The sequence below is a fragment of the Cyberlindnera jadinii genome (assembly GCF_001661405.1).
Source record: "Cyberlindnera jadinii NRRL Y-1542 unplaced genomic scaffold CYBJAscaffold_6, whole genome shotgun sequence".
Taxonomy (NCBI): domain Eukaryota; kingdom Fungi; phylum Ascomycota; class Saccharomycetes; order Phaffomycetales; family Wickerhamomycetaceae; genus Williopsis; species Williopsis jadinii.
In genome coordinates this window covers 395056-415245 of record NW_017963657.1, presented here as the reverse complement: position 1 = coordinate 415245, position 20190 = coordinate 395056, and the positions used below count along the sequence as shown (strand labels likewise).

Below are 20190 nucleotides of genomic sequence, written 5' to 3'. Positions count from 1 at the left end.
ACACAAACACCACAACAAGGCACACAGGCGGACAGACAACCATGGAATCAACACATGAAACGTTACAGCAGCTGCTGAACTATCCTAACAAGGCCACACACCAACTTCAACAGATACGGCGTGCTGACATTGTGATTGCATCTCAAAGGAAGTCACTTGTGAAAGCGCAGGCAAACGTTGAAGCGTTGACATCACAGTACTCAAAGATGCTGAGTGCAGTTCGGGGTAAGAAAGGAACCGTGGATATACAACACGCTGCAGAGATGATAGACCAAGAGTTGAGAGTTCTAGAGACTACACAGCGAATCATACATGAGAATAAGCAGCTATGAGTATTAGGATTAGAGTGATCTGTATGATGAAGAATATTAGGAATGAAGAGCCGTTATAAATAATGGCGTTGACAGGAGATGGTGCCGTAGTTCTGACTATGACTTTATCCGAGGCCAAGTGCAGCCTTTTCCCACTTCTTATTTGCAATCCAGCCTGAGTTTATCACTTTCAAAGCATCTTTCAAGTTCATTGGTTTCTTCAATGTTTTATTGCGTTCCACCAAGGCACTATAAACCACGGGGTAGTTTTCCTTTGAGAGTTTTAACGAGTTATCAAGACAGCGTTGCTTTGCCTGTAGTTTCTGTTCCCTGGTACCGTTGGTCCAGGCTGCTCTTCTCTTCTGCCAGACTTCAGGGCCCTTCGTGAAGGGGGTCTCGCCTTGACGGAGCGCATCGGCTTCCTTCACAGCGTCGAATTCTGACCATAAGACGAGGTTCGTCTCAGAGTCTTCTCTTTCCATTGCTGTTGTAGTCATAGTGTTACTTGTAGTGTCGTCTGCTATACTCTGTGGGGAATTTTGTTCCAATACCGATGGATCCAGGGAACTGCTTGAAGTGACGATGAACAGTTCATTAACAACTTCGTCGCTACTGAGGGCGTCTTCTGCAAATTGCCTCAGCTTATGGCTAACAAGACTTAGACTCAGCGATGCTCTCAAGAAGAGGGTCTTTACAGCCTTCACAAACCCACTTTTCGACTGCGCCTGCTGTTGTTGTAGAGCTTGCTCCGCTTGTTCCTTCGATACACCTTGTGACTTCTGTGACCTCACGCTTTGCTTTGTAGCTGGTCTGCTGAGGGAAGCCTTCGACATTTAACCTATCGCTGTGATGAGCAACTATGAGCTGTGATGCATCAAAAGTCAAGAACTCGAAGAGAGAAGTATGGCAAGGCTTATAGAGTGAGATGGATGAAGAAGCTTTTTCTCGTCCTATGTGCCTGTCTGTCTGTCTGTCACTCTTTCTCTCACAGTCACGCAGAAACAAAGAGAAGAAATATACAAACAACAACTAAGATGACTGCAACGAGTACTGTTCTTTCCTCCGACACTACCTTGTCTATGTGGATGTCCCAGAAACTCCTCGAATACCCTAATGGTCGTTCACTTATGGCTGAAAAGATCGAAATTCATAAAATCTCCCATCAATATACCCGTCAGCAATTTCTCTGTCTTCCTGCCTAATGTCCCCGTCCCAAATAACTTTCGCCTACTTGCGCAGTCCCGGTAAACTGCCACAGGGCCTGCCTAATTACTCCAAAGTTTCCACCAAGAGTTTGTCCCCCAGCCCAGCGGAGTTTACTGATGGTCCCAGTAAGCTGCGGAAAATCCTAAAAGAAGTTCCCATGGAAGGAAGAGACGCAAAGTCACAACCTTCCAAGGCCGCCCGGGAGCTTTGGTGTGTTCCGCTTTCTTTTTCCAACGCAGCGTTTTTCCTTCCAGGGTTCCGGGCGGGGGAGAAGGGGGCAGGCACAAATGTGACACCATCGCTAGGCTCAAGGTGAAGGTGTTGATTTTACAGTTCTCTACAGAGATGAGCTTTTACAGTTGGAAGGAGCGAGAGACAGTGGAGGAAAAGAAGAAGTGGAAAGAAAAGAAGAACACACAGTACAGTTTATTATGTTATATAGTCGATTAGGAGGAAGATTGCTGACTTGTAGGATGAGAGGGAGAGCATCGCTACTGTTCCTTCACTCTTTTCCATGCTGTCTTATCAATCTTCCAAGCCTCTCCCTTGACGTTCTGGGATTGTTCCACAATCTCATCCAGTCTTCTCTTCTTGGTTCCAACGTCGTTCATATCGTCAACGGAGCTTCCCTTCTCACCGTACCGTACGCCGTAGAGGGCCAGGCTCATACCGTCGTGGCCCTTCCACGAGCGTGAGTTAACACCGTTGCGGTACACACCCGTGTACTTGACAAGCGGTGGTAGGACGATGAGATCAACGTGGATGTCACCGCCAATGATGTTGACGAACTGACGAAAGTTTGGGACACTTTGAACGATGTTGCTCTTGTTCGTCAAGTTTCCCGGTGTTTGCTTCTTCATTTTGATCTCTTCTTGCTCCAGCTCCTCATCAACAGCTGGTAGGAACCCATTGTGCTTCAAGATCATCAGAATGTCAGAATCATCGGTATAGATATCCGTACCCCAAATCGCACGGTGTTGGTAGTTCTTGTTGTTCTTCAAGTCACCAATCAGCCATGATGGAATACGCACTGTGATGATGCTATTCACGTATTCCCTCAACTCGGGAATGAGTGGAACAATGTCATTGTTCAAGAACTTGACATCCTTGAAGATGTTCAATTGTCTATAGGATTCCCTTCTCGGGAACGGCGTGTATATCAAGGAACCAAGGTGGGTTCTAGGGAACTTTGAAGCATACGTTAAAACATCAGAGTTATCAACGATGATGTCTTTCTTAACGGTTGGTCTCGGAGCCTCAGCTTTCTTTGAGACAGTAGATACAGTAGAGATAACAGGAGTGGATTGTGCTGGTTGCTTCTTGCTTGGTGGTTCCTTCTTCTTTGCGCCCTCTTCTTTAACACTTGGTTTGGTTGGCTTCACAGCGTTTAATCTTTTGATGATGCTATAGCAAAGATAAGTCTTGTAATTTGGATTCTTATGCTTCTCAATACGTGCTCTTCTCTCGTGCTGTAAAATATCATGTTTTTCCTCGTCTGTGAAGTCATTAATACCGTACTTCTTCTCGTAGTATTTGATGATTTCCTCATCACTTTCGCTATCAATATCAGGCTTTGTAATCTCCTCTTTCAATGGTAGGGTACGAGGACTGGTTTTCTGCGTTGAAAAGGTGAATTGGACAGGTGGAGTGAGTTTGCTCGTAACTATAGGCAGAGATTCTACCGCTTGTTGTTGTTGTTGTTGTTGTTGTTGTTGTTGTTGTTGTTGTTGTTGTTGTTGCTGCTGCTGCTGCTGCTGTTGCTGCTGTTGCTGTTGAATTTGAGCCTGTGACTGAGCTGGGGTAAACGCTTCAGTTTGTGTCACCGTTGGTTGTGACATAGGACTGTCAATATTGTTCAACAGCTTTGGAATCTTAACCTGGGATCCAGAGACTTGTGTAATGTTGTTCAAGAATGAAATGGGTGGTAGTCTAATACCCGTGCCTTGTCCCACTCCAGACGCATCAGAAGACGGATTGGACTTCTCAGGAGCATCCATAAGAAACGAGAGATTGCCTCGAGGATTTCTAGCGATATTGGTATCGTTGTTTGACATCGATTTCTTTAATGTGTTGTGGATACAGAACCCTGTTCCTCTTAGAGTGGATGGAATTGTTGTGTTGATGTTTTCCGGGATTTCCCTCATTACCCCCGAGAAAAAATACGCAGTTCGGGCCCCATACACAACTCATGGATGAAGTAAACAAGTGAGAGACTACGTGGAATAGAGAACGTTCAGTACATCATACACGTCCAGTGTTACAATTGAAGGATCTTGCAATGCTCAGCACACGACAATTCATCTCGATAACAAGGGAAAGCTTGTTCTTACAACCACCAGCACCATCGCTAACTGCTCCCGGTGAATCACAAAAGGCTATCGTATCAAGAATGGCGCAGATCATGGAATCCATCGACAACGAGACCACTCCATATTCGTCCTTCATCAAAGTATCACAGCTAGCAAAGCATTGTATTGTAAGTTACGACCTGGAGTCTGAAACAGTAGGATTGAACGATCTCTTTGTCCTTTGGGAGATCCATCTCACATCTTTGCTATTTGCACAAGAGCTTTCGTTAGCCCAGCAGGAGGCAAAGAGGCTATCGACAGCATTTGACTCTCTTCTGAAGTCTCATAGTATAGATCAAACTACAAAGAACTTGCTATTTCCGGAGCAAGTGCCATTTAGCCTGAAGCTGTTGTTGATAAGACTTCGAGCAGTGGGACCTTCAATCACCGTGCTAAACGACAGTTACCTTCTGCTGTGGGAAGTTCGACAGGAATTCGTAAAGTCCACTGACCTTGAGTACAAAGAGTTTTTGAAGAAACAAATTACAGCGTTGAGTTACGGCGTGGGTGCTACGCTAATAGCCAAGAGAGAATACGCCACCTTTCTAACAATGGTGGAGGGAATTGAGCATAATGCCAGAATGAAATTACTAGCCACTCTTATTAGTCTGATGAAGGGAGACTGGGATCTTGCGGATGAATACTTTAATCAAATCCTCGATCACCTGGAGCAATTCTCCGAGGAACTATCAACAGTGATAAAGACGACAAATCCTGTTCTTGATTTGAACAATCCAGACACAGGAATAGACAATGAGCTTAAGATAGAGAAGCTAGACGATCTTCTAGAAAAGGTAAAAGATCAAATGATCACGGGGAGAATCGTGTGTTCATTATGTGCACTGTTTGAACTGCAATTGAGAGAAGTTGATGGGAAAGATTCGTTTCAATCGCAAACAAAGGGTGATATCAGCAATATTATGAGTAAGCTGTTCACTATATGGACTTCAAAGACTAGTAAATTGTATACATTTGAATAACACTTGGTTATAATTGATGATTTCCATCACAGGTTTGCATTAGGATGTGAACGGCCCTGGACACCTAGCATATGACACATATTTTGTTGCCCTAATAAGATCACATGACTTGCCAATAGGGTTGCAATACACATTGGTTGTCACACCTTTATGGTATGCACCACAACTATTTCAGCTTTTTGGAAAATCGATGCACCTTCAATTCAGAACACCTGGACACCATGAAATTTTCCAGTAGTATCACCGAAAAATTTCTTAAACTCTTCAACTTGTTCAGTTCAAATCCATTAACACAACTGATACCCCATATACTCATCAAAGATGTCTTCTAACAGATCTGCCTTGAAGGACGTTGTCACCCGTGAATACACCATCAACTTGCACAAGAGACTCCACGGTGTCTCTTTCAAGAAGAGAGCTCCAACTGCTGTCAAGGAGATCAAGAAGTTTGCCTTCAAGCAACTCGGTACCTCCGATGTTAGACTCGACCCAAAGTTGAACCAAGAGATCTGGAAGAGAGGTATCAAGGGTGTTCCATTCAAGCTCCGTGTTAGAATCTCCAGAAGAAGAAACGAGGAGGAGGATGCCACTGAGAAGTTGTTCTCTTACGTCGAGCCAGTCCAAGTTGCTTCCGTCAAGGGTTTGAACACCGTTGTCGTTGAGGAGGAAGAAGAGGCTTAAATGCTTTTTTGATTACGACAAAACTAAACATTACGATATTTTTAATTTGCAATGGTTTTTTGAATCAGTGGATTGTAGTGTAGACAGTGCTCTTCCACGGAGTAATTGGTTTTTTCCCACTACTCAGACATTGATGTTTGATTAGTAGGAATCCAATTCTACTCTGTGTTATTGTATTTTAACCTTCTTTTGAAGGATCAAACAAAGGCTAAAGAAACAATGGATGAACACTACAGTAAGACTAGAGTAACACTACTTGTTGCAGTTCCAGAGGAGTGAAGAATGTATACATTATAGAGCTATCTAAAACAAAGCTAAACACATGTTAGACATGGTCTGAAGTGAATAATCCATCTATCGCAACACAACGTGTACAACCAGTTATAATCAGTGTAACTATGACATAACGAACCGTTCATCACAAAAAGGTAAGATATAACATCTACCTGGACTTTTGTTCATATGGTTCAAATAAAAAAGAAAGTTTTCATCCCTTAAGACAACTGGTGTGTACGATGAATTGATGGACACGAGTTAATACTTACACATTCATAATTCCTCTTCGCAATGCCTTTTGACGATGATGAGAAGAGGAAAGAAAACTGGTTGGTGTTGAAATTTTTCTTTTCAGCATCTTGGAGGCTCCTGTAGGCGTGGAAAAAGTTCTAGCCGCGAAATTTGGGCCTACCGTTAGGGCTTTTACTGAATAGCGGTCATATGATTGAAGACAATGGAGATCTTAACATTGACATTTATTAGAGGCCGATGATCATATTCTAATCTCTCTTGAAACTCTGTACTGGATCTCGATAACTTGGCCGAAGCCCTCATCCCAAGGCCTCTTCAATATGAAATGCTCGTCAAAGAAGTCAATGAGCTGTGCAAGATGTTTACACTCCATCAACTCTTTGTATAGCGCTTTTGAGATTTGGCCTTCCAGCATACATGCCAGATGATGCTGTGTGAGCCTATATGGTAGCCCAAATGCCGTTGCGTACTCTACAAATCTCTCAACACATCCCCATGGCGCCTTGCTGTAACCGGCAAAGAGAGCTGGGTTGGCCAGTATACCACGAACAGCCATCACACCATCACATCCAGTTATCTTTGCGATTCTGTTGCAGTCCTCAAGTGAAAAGCAGTCACCGTTTGCCACAACGGGGATACTGACAGCTTGTTTAACCGTCTTAATGGCGTCGAAATTAGCAGGCTGCGAAGATCTAGTAGATTTGGTACGTCCATGAACAGTTATAAAGTCAGCACCAGCAGCCTCAACTTTCTTGACAAATGCAATGGTCTCTTCAATGTCGGGATGGATTCTGATCTTTGTCTCAAGGGTCACTTTGGAGCCAAATTTATCCTTGACAGCCTTGACCATAGTGGCAACGAGTTCTGGCTCGGACATTAGAGCAGCACCAATACCCTCTCTCACTTGTTCCTTGATGGGACAACCACAGTTGATGCCAATAGCATCAACGTATGGATGTATCATCTCTACGAACCGTAGAAGGTCAGTAACATTGTTTGTACCAACCTGAACAATGAGGGGAGCGTCAAAGTTGTTGGTGGTGAAATCACTAAGTCTGGCTATACCGTTCCGTACGAATTCACGAGCCAGGATCATCGGAGAGTAGACTATATCACAGTTGTAATGACGCACAAGGGCTCTGAATGGCAGTTTTGAGTAACGAACCATTGGACCAGCAATATGTGCTGGTCTTCCTTCAGCTTTGCATCTCTGGAATATTCTCAGTGGGTTGTTCTCCGGGTCTCTTGGTGTTAGTTGGGTCATTTTGATATTCGGCTTCGATCGCAGGATCATATAACGTCAAATGGATCAAGATTAAGAAATATCAGGGGACTGGTTTCCTTTTATTTGACAAATGTGTCAAAAAATCACGATATAATTGGCTATCCAGATAAGGAATCTTGAACACTCGTTGGACAGAAGCACCCGTTGGATTAACTCATCGACTCGAAATTTTTCTTGATCGCTAGCTGGGATTTACTTTCCTAATCCGGAATTCCCAAGCGACCTGATAAGACAACTCCGAAAATCCAGTACATCCATACACCAATGATGCCGTCGGGACGCGGTAGGAGCACTAATAGTGGTTCCGAAAATTTTCTGTGCCAGAGCGATGAGTTTCAAGGTGGATAATCCCCATTGGATAAAAGAACATAGAGAATTGTTCTTTGGGAGTTTATTGGATGACTGAAGACACATTAAAGAGATCTGCCTCTCCTGTTGATGGGCCAGATGCCAAGAAATCGAAAACGGTAGAGGTTGAAACACCTAAGAAGGGTATTGCCTATGTCAAGAAGGAATTCATTGTCGATGCCAAATCCGTCGAAGTGATTGATGATGATTCAGCTGAACAGAACGGAGATAGAACCGAGGAGATCTCATCTTCTAATGGTAAAAAGGGTAAAAGAACCAGAGGTCAGAACAAGAACCGTGAGCTGAAACAACAGGAAGAAGAAAACAAGCTATGTTCATCATTGATTGATCCTGACGCCAATAGAACGTGTAAATACGGTGCAGAGAAGTGCCGCTTTGTTCATGATGTGAAAGAGTACCTTGCACACAAGAAACCAGAGATTGAAGGTGTATGCCCTGTATTCAATGCGTTGGGATACTGTCCAGCAGGATTCAAGTGTCGTTTCTTACACTCGCATATGGATTCTGATATGAACTTGATAAAGGACCACGTCAAGATGCAAGAGGCAGAGAAGACCAATTATGAGCTCAATGGTGTCACATCTGATCAGAAGTTTGCGTTGATGAAGAAGAAATTCGAATTCAAATATGCTGATGAGGTTTGTAAAATTATGAACAATATTCAGGATGATAACAAGAAGAAAGATGCTGCAAGAAAGAAAAACAGAGATGATGACGAGGACTCAACTGCACAGGATGATACGAAGGAGGCAATGAACAATTACTTAGAGACAAAGTTCTACGCTTCAGAAAAGAAGAAGTTGGACTTGGTGAACAAGAAAATAGTTTCACCTTTAACCACAGTTGGTAATCTACCATACCGTCGTTTGATGCGCACATTAGGTGCAGATGTCACGTACTCCGAGATGGCTTTATCATTACCTTTGATTCAAGGTACCAACTCAGAATGGGCTCTTCCAAAGGCTCACTGTACTGAGTACCCTGGATTTGGTGTCCAGATTGCAGCAGCAAAGCACTGGCAAGGTGCCAAGGCTGCTGAGGCCATCGCTAGATACTGTCCAAACGTTTCAGAGCTCAATTTGAACTCTGGTTGTCCAATTGATCTGTTATACAGACAAGGTGCTGGTTCTGGTCTTTTAGACCAACCTGCCAGATTGATTAGAATTTTGCAATCCATGAACTACTGCTCTGGCGATATCCCAACAACGCTGAAAATCCGTATGGGTACAAGAGATGAACATCCAATTGCCCATAACTTGGTGAAGAGAGTTGTTAATGAGACTCAAACTGCTGCCATCACCTTGCATGGTAGATCTAGGCAACAGAGATACACTAAGGAAGCTAACTGGGACTACGTTGCAGAAGTTGGTAAGGCACTTCGTGATGCCGAGCACGAAGTTGCTGATGATAAGGACAGACGTGATTTCCAAAGAATCAATTTCGTTGGAAACGGTGATTGCTACAACTGGGATGATTGGTACAGAGCAACCGATAACGAGTACATCGATAGTGTTATGGTTGCCAGAGGTGCATTGATCAAGCCATGGATCTTCGAGGAAGTTGACTCTAAACAATATCAGGATAAGTCAGCTACTGAGAGACTAGAGATGATTAAGACTTATGCCAACTTTGCCCTTGAGCACTGGGGCTCAGATGAATACGGAGTAAACCTTTCAAGAAGATATCTCTGTGAGTTTATGAGTTTCTTCCACAGATATATCCCATACGGAATCTTGGAGAGATACCCTATCAAACTGAACGAGAGACCTCAAAACTGGAAGGGAAGAAACGAGCTCGAGACTTTACTGGGTAGTAATGATTACAAAGATTGGATCAAGATTTCTGAAATGTTCTTGGGACCAGCAGACGACGGATTCAAATTCACACCAAAGCACAAGAGTTCTTCCTACGAAAATAACAGAAATTAATATACAGTGATGTTTCTGTTAATTAGCATATTGAAGTTATGTTCATTTTTCTTCCTTCACCTCGCTATTCAGTCATTCTTCTTCTCAGTAGCAGATTTCTCAGAGACCAATTGATCCGAAACGGAATCGTACTCCTTGCGCAAACTTTCCGCTTGTACTTTCAAGATTTCAATCTTCTCCTCTTTCGCTTGGAGCTCCTTTTCCAATGCCTTGACCTTTTCATTGGAGCTGACGGCGTCAGGCTTAGATCTAACGTCCTCTTTCAACTGGAGCAATTCAGCAACCAAACCGTAGGTTCTTGAAACGATAAGCGTCAAAAACAAAGTGAACCCAGTCAAATACAAGTTTCTCTGCGCATAGAATCTTCTAGCCTGGATCTCTGAGCGGTCTGTTACAAACGTTGATTGTAACTTCGCACCTGTCTCAGAATCAGCAAAGGCGAGGAGTTCCTCATTGATTGACGTGACGCGGTTCACGGAATCGATGAAGAGAATAAGAACAAACACCAGGATGCACCTAGTGGCAATCGTCACTTCCCTGCTTTGGAATGGACGGGAGATGCTCTTAATAAGAGGGCGGCGGATAGACGATGGCAACGGCAGTGACAGCAACGTGAACAGTGCCATTTCAACCACAAGGAGAACAAATACCAGATTGTAATAGAGCGCCATTGTTCTTTCTCCTTATTCCACGTATTGTTATTGTCCTTTTTAGCTGTTTAACTCTCTTGATATATTTATCAATCAGAGAATTTGAAGGCCTTATATAAATCACCCGCTCAAAGGCACACACGAAAAACCGAATTAGCAACCTTTGTTTCCTTTGTGATGGTGTCAACTTCCACCAGTTTGCGAACAGCACACAGCCGAGCTGAACCGGGCAATGGCGTCGTGCTCCCATGAATTTCAGGCACACGAAGAGCGATGAGAAGAGCGCACTTGAAACAGCCCGCACCGCAGTTTAATTTTGTATGACGTAGGTTGACGTTGATTCGATGCCGTTAAGCCATTGGGCATCGCCACTAGTTCGAATTCCAAGGGCCCGCTTAAATCAGATCTCCACTGTTTACACGACATAGCTTGATAACGCAACTGGTAATAATAATCCATTCCTTCACATAATCATGCTACGTTTCTACGGATCTGGGAAGGGGGTCAGTGTATGGTGGCATTTTGCATGCGAACCTATATCCGTGCACATATGACCGGGATTCCTTAAACGTACAGGCGGTGCCTGAGTGGCGATGGGATCGGTTTCGGAATCGTGCCAAAACACAGCTTTGGGTACACTGGTGCTATTCGGTGCCTTATCTCTTGGAATTTAATAGGCTAAACAGCATTGGGGTCAACCTGGAGCATGCGATTATACCGTCCCCTGCCTCACCTTCCTTGGAGTCAGCCTGATTGGTAATCCAGATGCTGAATAACTTCTATGTATCCGGTATGCAGCACTAGTTCGGTGTTCGGTGCAATTTGTGGCCTTCCCTGACGATCCCGGTAGAGCCACTCCGCCACTGTTATTGGTCCATACGCCCTCGAGTGTTGCCCAACCGTCAGGTGCATGCCCTCGGAATTTACCCTTTCCGGGGCGGGAGTGTACCCCCTGTGATTGGCCTCCCAAGTACCCAAAACGATAAAATTGGGCGGGCGAAACCAATTTTTCAATCTCGCCAGATACAGGAAAGTACCCTCTTCTCACGAAAACCAAAAAAGCAACAGGGAGTTCAAGTCCTTTACAAATCCCACACATCCTCCTCTTAACATATAGAGAGTACCACAGGGGGGAAAACAGTCCAAGGTCTATATACATCCATACATTACCCAGGTGTAGAAGCTTTGAACGATTGAAGGTAAAATAGAGTGAGGACAACATCCATTTGCACTGTTATACGGAGAAGGGAATACACAGTCATATTTTCCTCTCCTTTCTCTGCCTTATATCTTCGGGTGAATTTTGGTCCTTGATTCTTTGGCTGTGGCGGTTTAATTTGCCTTCCATAGAAGTCGGTTGTTGTCTTATCGTTGGGCTCTGAGTGCTGTGTTGTTTCCACTTCCATCCCTCTGCAACGCAAATCACCGGAGTTACAAAACCGATTTTTCAATCAGTTGATATTTAAAGTCTCTGCTGTTTGGTGGTCTTTTTCGTGTGTGCCTTGTATAGAACCATAACCGGGAGAGCTGTACGTTGTTGGAATTTGTCAGTGAATTTCAATCTCATCATCATCTCCGCTTGCAAAGGTTGCGCCATCACCAAAGGGGGAAATTACACGCCAACAAGGTCGACGTGGAAAGAAAGAAAAAACAAAAGGAAAACACTAGACGATGAATAACGGAATGTTCAACGCTGCTCCAGAGTCACAGCCCATTGACATATCGTACCAGAGACGTGGCTCAGCATTTGGCCAGCTGCATCCGCAGCAGGCACACCTTCAGCAGTCGGTCAACGGACGCTCTAACTTTAGAAGGGACTCCGTAGCGCATTCACAAGGTGTCGGTGGTATATCGTGGGGCTCCGTCACCATAGGCTCGTGGTTGAAGGATGAGGTGCTGATGCAAAACCAACTGAACTTGCAGAACCAAAATTACCAACAATCCATGTCTCCTCCTTTACAGGCCTCATATCTCCCTGATTTAGAGGCAAACTACTGTAAGGACTACTCCTGTTGTGGACAGTTGCTCCCGACGTTGCACGATTTGCTCAAGCATTACGAAGAATCGCACATCTCTCCAACGCCACCAACGCATCAACCGAAACCCATACAAAACTTTGATACTGTATCGACGACTGATGTGTTTATTCACAACAACATTAACAACCAGATGGGTATTCAACAGCAGATGCGTCAACAACAGCTTCAACCGCAGCATAATCAACAAAACCAGCAGCATCAGATACAGAGCCAATTGCATGGTCAGCAGCAGGTACAACATCATCATCACCACCACCATCACCAGCAGCAGCAACGTATACAACAGCAGCAACAGCTTCAACAGCAGCGTAGTCAATTTGGTTTCACGCAGCCGTCCTTTGATAATCAGCAGATGAACCAGATCCGTGACTCGTTATCGCACCAGGGAGGGTTAGCTGAGATCCCAGAACAGTCGAGGCTAGGTCCAGGTCAACAGCTCAATAATAGTCAATTCGACATTTCAGTGGGCAATGATTCACAATTTGCACAACATTCTCAACAACAATCAGCGCCATTCCCAATGTCGTTGGATAACGACGATTCTGCGATGGATCTAGATGACGAGCAGGAGGAGCAGTTCATAGACGATCCCTCACGGAACTTGTACGTTGCACAAGGCTCTGAAAAGCCGTTCACGTGTCCTGTTATAGGTTGTAATAAGACTTATAAGAACCAAAACGGGTTGAAATATCACAGAATTCATGGACATCAAAACCAGAAATTACACTTGAATCCAGATGGCACCTACTCCATAATAGATCCAAATGATGGAGCCGGGTTGGAGCAGGATAAGCCTTACAGATGTGAAGTTTGTGGTAAGAGGTATAAGAACCTGAACGGATTGAAGTATCATAGAGGTCACACCACGCATTGAAGGCTTTTGAACTTTTAGATCATGGAAAAAACAATAATAATGTGTTTGTTTCTCTATTATCAACATCCCTCTCTCCCTTCGGTGGTTGTTTTCCCTTGTTGATTATGTTTTATATTTTGGCGTCAATGCTGCTTCCTGGTGTCTGTGATTGTTTTGTTTTATGTTGTCTGCTTTTGTCTCTTTTGTCGGTATTCGCTCACTGTGATCTCGGATAGGTTTTAATCACGGTGTACGGTTTGTGTTATATATTTTCTTCTAGTGGTGAGGTCAGGCTCGGATTCCCTTAGACTTCTGCTTTCAAGCTTGGATATGGTTGTCTATTCAAACTTTAATACTAGGGACGGTGATAGCATGTTTGTTTTGTTATGCGTTATTCTCTACGTCTATACTATACTTGTTGGAAAATATGCATATGGATCATGAGTATAAAGAGTCTTAGAGGAGTGAGGTTGTAGGGCATGTTCCCCTTTTGTAGTACTATCGGCACCTAGCATTGAAGGTTTGTTTGTAAGAAACTCACCAGTGCATGATGCCCTTCGAGATTCGACGGTCCTGGGGGAAGGACTCGTATTCACTGGGATTGACCAACTGCTGATTGTGAGCTTGCGAAGAGCCAGCCATATTGGTCATGCACTGAGTCAGGCGTGTTGATTTGCCCTAAGACTTTAGTGACGGTATCATGTAAGCTAGTGGGCTCTGAGTATGTGTGTGCAGATATGTCCCTCTGTGAAATTGGTTGTTCCAATTAATGTAGAGCTTCTAGCCATGGACAAACCACGAATGCAATATCAGCATACATTACATGGTTAACGACACTCATATCAAGTGTGTGCCTACTTGCCACAAGCCTATATACCAAGAAGAGTATTCAGCACAACAATTAGTGGTTTCGAAATCATTACGCGGACACGCCATATGTGCTAAATTTTCCATTCCCCGGTCCATGGGTCATTAGGTATAGTTTGCGTATATGTTGACCGCACCAAGGCAAGAGCGGGAATATTCCTCGGCTGTCAAGATGGGGCTTGAGATTGCACATACATGAGGCAACGGAAGCGATAATTAGCTTCAACTGTAAGGTCTCATTATCCTCCGACAGGATGTGTTGTAACATTGATATTCGCTTTGACACAAAGTAATGCCACGTGGTTTATGGGATAGCTCGCTCATGTGCTCCCACTGGCGTAAGCACTCTTGTAAACGTTTCTGTTTTAAAAAGCTGGTGAGCGTGTAGACTAGCAAACATCAAGTAAAACTTCTATCAATAGACTCTCATGCACTTCCCCTAAAAGATCTCACATATATGCGCTTCCCCTAAAACAACTGACAAATGTGCGCAAGTTCTGAGAGACCTATAGTGACCTACTGCACTATAAAGTTGGTGATATACATGTAACGCAATGTATTCGAATTTTACTGAACAGGTGAGAAGCACTGCTCATTGAAGTCACTGTGTATTTACATGCAAACGGTGTATTCCTAACATTTATAAACATAGACACACGATTGAGTACATGGGATACGCAATGATTGCGATTTCTCTCCATGTAACCTAACAGAAAGACGCTGTCAACTACGATGTATGTGTTATGAACCAAGGCTTATGGCTGTTGAGATCTAGGCCAAGAATCGTGCCTAGCACAGATGTTAGTTTCGTTTAGCACTGCATCTTGAGACCAAATTACAAGCTTAATAGACAAACCCTCTATCTCAGGAACAGAAGAATTGTGCTGAGTATTAGTATCCTCCACACCTTCGGCGTCCATGATGTATTTCAAAACGTGGGTCTGGATTATGCGCTTCCTTGCACAAGCATTATAGCACTTCAGCACAAGCATTATAGCACTTCAGCACAAGAACAACCATGTCTCTCTCAGCTGTGTGAACTCTTTTTAAAACCTTCACCTATTAGAACACATGAATCTCGTATGATGCTCCCAGGTCTGCGATGGTGGGGAAACATTCACATGACATCTTCATGGTACTCTAACCAAGGCAAATCACCAGAGCCGTGGCTCATATGCAATTAACCAGGTCCTGGTTCAAGATCCACCGCCTATTTGCGATGCAGATCACACTAACTCGACAGGAAGCAACAAACCATGCACCTCTCTTCACTTAGTTCCCATTGCTCACTGTGTCCTAAAGCTTAATCTCGCATAGCTCCCACCAAACCCAACAACTATGCAGAGGTATGACCATATGACTGTGCCATTTACGCAGGGTGAAGGTATTAAAAATGTGTTCTGCTTGTGAGTGCGTGACGTTTGCATAAACTACGACAGAATTTGGGAAGGCTGCCCTGGACCCTAACTTGTGGAACTGGCGTGTTGTGTAGTGTTTCACCATATTAAAGCATGGAGAGTGTTTTATTTTAAGAACAAATCAATTCACAGACCTAACTATTCTAGTGTGATTTCCTCCAGTGTTGCCAACTGAATGTACTGAATGGGCTGTTGCCTCGCTGCGGCGTAAGGCTAACAATAAACACACACAATATGCACTCCACAAGTGACGGAGAGTCCCAGTTGTCCGATCACCTTTCTGAAAGAGTGGACCGAATGACTGTGTAAAGTCATTGGACAATGGTCATTTCAATCTGGAGAGACCCTGCACAGATGAGTATATGTGGTACTTTTATATTGGCACGTCAAGAACTGTGCAATCTGTCGAAGAATATAAATTGGGGGCCATCTCTTCCAATAGATACACAGTTTAAGCATTTGTAGATTCTGTTGGTAAGTCTACAGACACTTATAAACATAACAGGGAAGTAAACATTCTGAAGGGGAACACAAAATGAGACCTCTACAAACGTTGCTTCTTGGTATTCTTTCAAGCAATTTCTCCTTTGCTCAGTTCTCGGGAGATGGATCTCTTCCAAGTGATTCAGACCCGCCTAGTGTGCAAGCCATGTCTATTGATAACAGTCAACTGGAGTTTGGTCTCAGTATAGGTGGTAAATGGTCCGATGATGCTTCTGGTTTTGCAGCAGCCAATATCACAGATATTAATGTCTATGGTAACTGGGTTCCTGTCAGTACTCAAGCCAGTGCAGTTAGTGGTGGTGACATGGTGATCGACTTGGAAGGGGCTACTATTGGAGATGGTCAGGTCTTCTACTCCATAAATTCAACAGGTGGGGTTGGGGGTTACAACACCTTCTCTCTTAGTGTTGTTGCTGATGTTAAGGAAGAAGACATCAATGTAACCACTGAATTCACGGCTTACTTTGCAGTGTATTACAGCATTTCCGCTAAGCCTGCTGTTTACAGCGCCAGTACAATCATTGACTGGGGTAATTCTGATGATGATGGTGGCTCTGATGATGATGGTGGCTCTGATGATGGTGGTGACTACATTGACACACTTCCAGTCACCACATCCTCTCTTGGTGATAACACCACAGTATATTTTGAGATGTATGCAAGAAATAACCTGTCGCTAGACCTTGCCCAGGGGTATAAGGTTGTCAGTGTTGACATTGAAGGTCAAGGATGGGCACTAGATTCTATTGATACTTCTGTCTATGTGGTGGGAGTAGAGGGGTCCCAACAACCTGAATCCACTGCAGATGCAACAGTTGAGGATGAACCATCGAAAGAAGACTTGAATCCAACTGCACACGTTGTGTATGAACCTGGTCTTGATAATAACCAAGTTTTGCACATCGCTGTTGAAGGTGACTACTTGAAATCACCTCCAATTGACACCACAGAAATGATTAACGCAACCTTTATAGTGACATTTGATGACCCATCTGGTGGTGAGTCAATCACCAAGACCTACTATGCTAACCAGACAATTATTGGTACATCAACAGAGCCAGGTGATGGTGATGGTGATGATAATGGAGGTAGCGATGGTGGTGATAATGGAGGTAGCGATGATGGCAACAACGATGGAAGCGGCTCCGGTAGTGGTTCTGGTAGTGATAACGGTGGAAACGATGATGACAGCGGCTCCGGTAGTGGCTCTGGTAGTGATGACGGTGGAAACGATGATGACAGCGGCTCCGGTAGTGGCTCTGGTAGTGGCTCTGGTAGTGGCTCTGGTAGTGGCTCTGGTAGTGATGACGGTGATGGAAATACCAACAATGGTTCCAACCACACGAGTACTACCACGACATCAAAGAGCGCCACGGAAGATGGAGGCTCTAACAACACCGGTACCACCACAACTACTGGTGGTTCTAACAACACTGGTACCACCACAACTACAAGAGATTCTAACTACACTGGTACCACCACCACAACAAGAGATTCTAACAACACTGGTGATAACACTGCTTCAACAAAAACAAAAACCTCAACTGGTGCAACGTCCCAATCTGCCACTACAACTGCCACTACATCATCCTTTGAGACTGCCAATGCAGCTGTGAACATCCTGGACAGTGTTCAAGGCACTCTAGTTCTCTTGGCTTTGATGCTCTTTTAGACCATTTTCACCATATATGGTTACAGATGATCACTTAGCTCATGGCTTATCTTCGAGTTTCAATACTTCTTCAGATTTTGTTGTCTATCAATGCATTGAAGAAATAGTTCGTGATATCCGAGATATCACTTAAATAATCATCTTATAAAAATAAATATTTACTGGTAAGCCTTTGTCGTAGCAAAGCTCCTAATCTTACGAAGATAGCGAGAGCTTGTATTCTGTATTCCCTCAGAATGTCCTTCGTATTAATGGTCTTATCTTTCGCTTGGTTCTACTTACTTCACAGAATTCAGAACAAACTGCAAGTTGCATTAGTATTTAAACATTACTAATCAGCATATATCTTCAAGCTTTCCTGCTGCTTCTTCAATTTGGCCAATCTACTCTCAAAGTCTGCCTTTGGTTCACCGGCCTGCCATCTCAAACCATAAGCGTAGTGGTCTTCTGGAACAAATTTGTGACCTTCTTGGCCATAAACTTGCTCTCTGTAGGAGCCACCTTCCACAGCGTAGTCCTTCTGAGCAAGACCTCTCTTTTGAAGCTCTGGGACGAGAATGTCCACGATATCTTCAAAGGTTTGGTTGTGTACAACGCTGGTGAAGTTGAAACCATCGATACCAGTTTTTTCGACATACTCCTCGAGCTGATCAGCAACTTCCTCTGCAGAACCCCAGAAGTAGGTACCAAAGTACACGTTCTTAGCAACATAACGTCTTGTGATGATATCACCTTCCTTGTAATACTTCTTGTGCTTGAAACTGGCGACAACTCCTTGAACAGCTGGGTCAGAAATCTTTGAAAGATCCTCATCCCATTCAAACTTACCAAAATCAATAAATGTACTGGCTTGGATAAGTGCACCATCCAAGTCGTGATATCTTAGAACATCCTCGTGCTTCTTGCGTGCCTCTTCGTGTGTCTTACCGACAACAACCTTGACCAAAGTGATAAACTTGAGGTGATCTGGGTTTCTACCATAGACGTCCTTTGCCAAAGCTCTTGTTTCTTCAATTTGTTTGACAACATCACTTGGGACATCACCGTGCAAGAAGACAACTTCAGCGTGCTTAGCACCAAGGTGTCTACCCTTTGGAGAAGCACCAGCTTGGATGATCAATGGAATTCTGCCGGCAGTTGGTTCAGTGATTTGAGGTCCTGGAACTCTGAAGTACTTCCCGTCAAAATTGATTTCTCTGATTCTGTCTGGCTCAGAGAAGACACCTCTTTCTCTGTCAAAGACAACACCATCATCTCTCCAAGATGACAGCAATAACTCGTAGAACACTTGGAGATACTCATCGGTCTTTTCGTATCTCAAATCCTTCTCAGGGTGGATGTTGTTGTCAGCCAACTGTCTTCCAGCAGATGGGAGAACAGATGTGACAACGTTCCAGCCCACACGACCACCTGAGATATGATCCAGAGTGGCCATTCTTCTTGCGAAATGGTATGGGTGTTCAGTCAATGTGGAACAAGTGATACCAAGGGACACGTTTTTGGTCGAAATGGCAACGGCAGCCAAGTAAGCAGTTGGATCATTCTTTGGGAAGTTATTACCAGACTTTGCCGCTTCCTCGTAGTTGAATGGACCACCCCAGCCTTCTGACTTGTATCCACCGTAAACAGCGAGAGAATCACCAATGAATATAGAGTGAATCTTACCACGTTCAGCCAACTGGGCGATTTTCACCCAGTACTCGGCCTTGGTGTAGTCCCTGGAGGTGTCAATTGGATTTCTCCACTGGCCTGGGGAGTGGAGCACTGGTGTCAAAGCTTCAAAGAAGTTAAGGACAAGAACCTTCTTCTCTTTCTTCTGTTTCTTCTGAGGTGGTTGGGTCATTTGATCTGGTGTACAAATTCAAACTACTGAATAAGAAGAACACAGAAGACAATTCTCCGCTCTTTTATAGTGGCTAAGAATTCGTCACACTACCGTGACTCTACTGCTTTCCACCTCTTCACCATCATCACTGGGCGGGAGAAGGTCCGAATTGAGTATTATTGGCGCGATGAGATATGGCGGACCGCTTAAACGCCATAGTTTACAGTGGCTCTAACCGCCGGAGATGCTCATCTCCGGCCGGCAAATTTGAACAGAACTACGACTTTAGCGCGGCGAGCCACAGAGTTTTGGATGTGTCAGATAACATCCGAACATCTCACTCGAGTCTCAAGCTGGTTCCCTCTCAGCAATTGGGGGTTGAATATGAGCGTCACGCGATGGGTAGAAAACAACTGTGGAGCTTCCATCGAGGGAGTTTGTGCTCTGTAGGGCAGTTGAGTACCGAGGAAGTAATTGAGTGAGAGAGTATTGGGAATTGGGTGTAAGAGATATGGCAACAGTGCATGGAAGCTGTGTGTGATGACCACACACGGGAGGTGTGTCCTTAGTATGTTGTGCTTTCAGAGATGTAAGCGTGTGTTTAGCATCACTTCTGGGAGCCAATTGAGTTAATTGTTGTCTCCAAGTGGGACCAGGAGAAGTAGAATATGTCCGGAGGTGGTTGAAAATAGTCATAGCTGTATTATGCATAAGTGGTTCGACACT

At 44.1% G+C, this 20190-nt stretch overlaps 11 protein-coding genes across 11 annotated transcripts; 6 read left to right on the top strand and 5 right to left on the bottom strand.

Moving 5' to 3' along the window:
* The first annotated feature begins 9 nt into the window (after positions 1–9).
* Positions 10–384, top strand: BLS1 (Bls1p). Its single transcript, XM_020217983.1, has one exon. The coding sequence runs from the start codon at positions 42–44 to the stop codon at positions 330–332; it is 291 nt and encodes a 96-aa protein (XP_020070679.1). The 5' UTR covers positions 10–41; the 3' UTR covers positions 333–384.
* A 52-nt stretch (positions 385–436) lies between these two features.
* On the bottom strand, positions 437–1144 carry GAG1 (Gag1p; the record flags this gene model as incomplete). Its single annotated transcript, XM_020216420.1, has 1 exon — positions 437–1144. The coding sequence occupies one exon, from the start codon at positions 1142–1144 to the stop codon at positions 437–439; it is 708 nt and encodes a 235-aa protein (XP_020070678.1).
* A 755-nt stretch (positions 1145–1899) lies between these two features.
* RXT3 (Rxt3p) lies at positions 1900–3661 on the bottom strand (the record flags this gene model as incomplete). The annotated part of the gene is made up of 1 exon (XM_020217139.1): positions 1900–3661. The coding sequence occupies one exon, from the start codon at positions 3659–3661 to the stop codon at positions 2009–2011; it is 1653 nt and encodes a 550-aa protein (XP_020070677.1). The 3' UTR covers positions 1900–2008.
* Positions 3662–3906: 245 nt separating this feature from the next.
* CYBJADRAFT_162441 (uncharacterized protein) lies at positions 3907–4845 on the top strand (the record flags this gene model as incomplete). Its single annotated transcript, XM_020213690.1, has 1 exon — positions 3907–4845. One exon carries the CDS (start codon positions 3907–3909, stop codon positions 4843–4845), a length of 939 nt encoding a protein of 312 aa, XP_020070676.1.
* Positions 4846–5166: 321 nt separating this feature from the next.
* On the top strand, positions 5167–5526 carry RPL31B (60S ribosomal protein eL31; the record flags this gene model as incomplete). Its single annotated transcript, XM_020212670.1, has 1 exon — positions 5167–5526. The coding sequence occupies one exon, from the start codon at positions 5167–5169 to the stop codon at positions 5524–5526; it is 360 nt and encodes a 119-aa protein (XP_020070675.1).
* Positions 5527–6235: 709 nt separating this feature from the next.
* DUS4 (tRNA dihydrouridine synthase) lies at positions 6236–7455 on the bottom strand. The gene has a single exon (XM_020215023.1). It carries the CDS (start codon positions 7316–7318, stop codon positions 6296–6298), a length of 1023 nt encoding a protein of 340 aa, XP_020070674.1. The 5' UTR covers positions 7319–7455; the 3' UTR covers positions 6236–6295.
* A 282-nt stretch (positions 7456–7737) lies between these two features.
* Positions 7738–9636, top strand: DUS3 (tRNA dihydrouridine synthase DUS3; the record flags this gene model as incomplete). Its single annotated transcript, XM_020212697.1, has 1 exon — positions 7738–9636. One exon carries the CDS (start codon positions 7738–7740, stop codon positions 9634–9636), a length of 1899 nt encoding a protein of 632 aa, XP_020070673.1.
* A 68-nt stretch (positions 9637–9704) lies between these two features.
* On the bottom strand, positions 9705–10262 carry YET3 (Yet3p; the record flags this gene model as incomplete). Its single annotated transcript, XM_020212684.1, has 1 exon — positions 9705–10262. One exon carries the CDS (start codon positions 10260–10262, stop codon positions 9705–9707), a length of 558 nt encoding a protein of 185 aa, XP_020070672.1.
* Positions 10263–11957: 1695 nt separating this feature from the next.
* SFP1 (zinc-coordinating transcription factor SFP1) lies at positions 11958–13199 on the top strand (the record flags this gene model as incomplete). Its single annotated transcript, XM_020213689.1, has 1 exon — positions 11958–13199. One exon carries the CDS (start codon positions 11958–11960, stop codon positions 13197–13199), a length of 1242 nt encoding a protein of 413 aa, XP_020070671.1.
* A 2776-nt stretch (positions 13200–15975) lies between these two features.
* CYBJADRAFT_167662 (uncharacterized protein) lies at positions 15976–17759 on the top strand. Its single transcript, XM_020215022.1, is given in 2 exon segments — positions 15976–16502; positions 16521–17759. 2 exon segments carry the CDS (start codon positions 15999–16001, stop codon positions 17637–17639), a joined length of 1623 nt encoding a protein of 540 aa, XP_020070670.1. The 5' UTR covers positions 15976–15998; the 3' UTR covers positions 17640–17759.
* A 184-nt stretch (positions 17760–17943) lies between these two features.
* CYBJADRAFT_167660 (uncharacterized protein) lies at positions 17944–19915 on the bottom strand. The gene has a single exon (XM_020215021.1). The coding sequence runs from the start codon at positions 19480–19482 to the stop codon at positions 17971–17973; it is 1512 nt and encodes a 503-aa protein (XP_020070669.1). The 5' UTR covers positions 19483–19915; the 3' UTR covers positions 17944–17970.
* Between the last annotated feature and the right edge of the window lie 275 nt (positions 19916–20190).

Excerpts from the sequence above, each read along its gene's own strand:
- BLS1 (XM_020217983.1), top strand. The coding sequence starts at position 42 with ATGGAATCAACACATGAAACGTTACAGCAGCTGCTGAACTATCCTAAC.
- DUS4 (XM_020215023.1), bottom strand. The coding sequence starts at position 7,318 with ATGACCCAACTAACACCAAGAGACCCGGAGAACAACCCACTGAGAATA.
- CYBJADRAFT_167662 (XM_020215022.1), top strand. The coding sequence starts at position 15,999 with ATGAGACCTCTACAAACGTTGCTTCTTGGTATTCTTTCAAGCAATTTC.
- CYBJADRAFT_167660 (XM_020215021.1), bottom strand. The coding sequence starts at position 19,482 with ATGACCCAACCACCTCAGAAGAAACAGAAGAAAGAGAAGAAGGTTCTT.